This window comes from Impatiens glandulifera, chromosome 9, assembly GCF_907164915.1.
Source record: "Impatiens glandulifera chromosome 9, dImpGla2.1, whole genome shotgun sequence".
Classification (NCBI taxonomy): Eukaryota; Viridiplantae; Streptophyta; class Magnoliopsida; order Ericales; family Balsaminaceae; genus Impatiens; species Impatiens glandulifera.
This window is the reverse complement of record NC_061870.1, coordinates 23,008,334-23,010,338: the sequence shown is the minus strand read 5'-3', so window position 1 is coordinate 23,010,338 and position 2,005 is coordinate 23,008,334. Positions and strand designations below refer to the sequence as shown.

At 31.7% G+C, this 2,005-nt stretch overlaps 1 protein-coding gene across 1 annotated transcript; it reads left to right on the top strand.

The window, feature by feature from the left end:
* The first annotated feature begins 978 nt into the window (after positions 1–978).
* On the top strand, positions 979–2,005 carry LOC124915132 (calmodulin-like protein 3). Its single transcript, XM_047455795.1, has one exon. The coding sequence runs from the start codon at positions 1,317–1,319 to the stop codon at positions 1,935–1,937; it is 621 nt and encodes a 206-aa protein (XP_047311751.1). The 5' UTR covers positions 979–1,316; the 3' UTR covers positions 1,938–2,005.

The window sequence follows — 2,005 nt, the reverse complement described above, 5'->3', positions numbered from 1 at the left end:
CAAAATCGTATAATCGACAACTTAATCAACTAAACCAATTACCATCCGTATCAAACCGTTAAACCAAACACAACAGTTCAATCATTAAATTTTGTGACCATTGAACCAATCCCAGTTATACATCCTTTCTTGTTATACATCCTTTATGAAACTAATTTACTGTAACATTCTATTTTTCTAGCTTACAAAAAAAATCTAATACCATCAACCAATTACCAACATTTTAATTTATATAAAAATGTTATAATATTTAATTATAAAATTATTACCATTAATACTTATTAAAAGTATAATTGTTTCATTCCCTAGTCTAGCGAAAAAAATTATTATTATCTCTGAGGTCCCAAGTTTTAACTCGTCAAACGGTAAGTTTCATTCGCTTAGTTAAATTATTCGCTTAGTTAAATTAGTTGTTTATTTACGGGATAACCATAGAAATTAGTTACAAGAAAGAAAAACGAAAAATAAAAAATTAATTGGTCAAAATGTTGTATAGATTATATATTTATAATACTATTTTGTTTTAGGAAAACATTTTCACATTTAATTATTTATACACATTAGATTAAATTAAAGGTGCTTTGAGCTCAATTATTTGAATCGATCAAATAAATGTATCTCTAACCTGTGAATTCAGTTTTTGGATTAAATTAATTGATTTATATCCTGCTTAAATGGATTAAAATGTTCAATTTTCATGGATTAGAGAGAAATTGAAGTAGAAATTGTTTAATGATTTGTACAAGTTCTCCCTCATAATTAAGTAGATTAAAGGTGTTTGGGCTCAATTAGTTACCATAAAAAAATGTCTGAACCCGATCTTGGGATTAAATTAATTGATTCTGTTCATTCAGACTTAGGCTTTCGGATAGAATCAAATTCGCGATAATTTAGTCTTTTAAACCGACTCTTATTATTGGACTACCTTGATGGGTCGTATATGTTTTTAAATAATCCACACCTTAATATTGTGTCCAATCTTTTTGGGCCCTCTTCATTAACATTAAGATATTTCTTTTGAAAATACAACTTTATTGAAGGACAATAAACTAAAGGTATATAGTTATCTCTTACTTCCTCTTTTATGTGGGTGGATGCCAATTCCAAAGAAGAAAATAAAGCACCCACCAACTATGTCTTTTGCTTTATCAAGTCCTTAAGCTTTTATGAATCTAATTCTTCATGGACCATGGTACTCTACAAGCCAAGAACAAGGAATCAAAAGGAACAATAAATAGACAGTCATCTCCATGAAGTTTTGATCTGTCTAGGTTTTACTATAATTGATTATTATTGAAAACTAGCTTGTGCCCAATATGTGGATTGCCCTAGCACTTCTGGTTATTCTCTTCCTATTGAGTTTAATCTACACACTTTCAAAGCATCAATTCCCACTTAACTTCCTCCGAAACCTAGCTCAATATGACTCCACAAGAACAGATGATGATCATAAGAAGACAAACAGGCCTGAGCTAGCAGCTGTTTTCGCTACATTTGACAGAAACAAAGACGGGTTGATAACAAAACAAGAACTTGCTGAGTCACTACGAGGGAGCGGAATGGAAATGAGCGACGAAGATATTTCAGATGAATTCAAGAAGGTGGACTCCAATGGAGATGGGCTGATTGATCTTGAAGAGTTCTGTGGGATTTTTGAGTCTAAAGAGATCAATAAAGGTGAGGGAGAGAAAGGAGATGAAGAATTGAGAGGAGCTTTTGATGTGTTTGATGGAAATGGAGATGGATTGATAACAGTGGAGGAACTGGGATTAATGATGTCTTCATTAGGGTTCATCAAGGAAGGGAATAGTTTGAATAAATGCAGAGAGATGATCAAAAGTGTGGATAAAGATGGAGATGGTATGGTTAACTTTGAAGAGTTCAAGAAGATGATGATGATTTCCAAATCTAGGACAGGAATTGTTTCACCTTCTTAATTATATATCTGTCCATTTCTATGGGTTATATCAGAATTCACTGTTCTTGCACTCATTTATTGTAATCT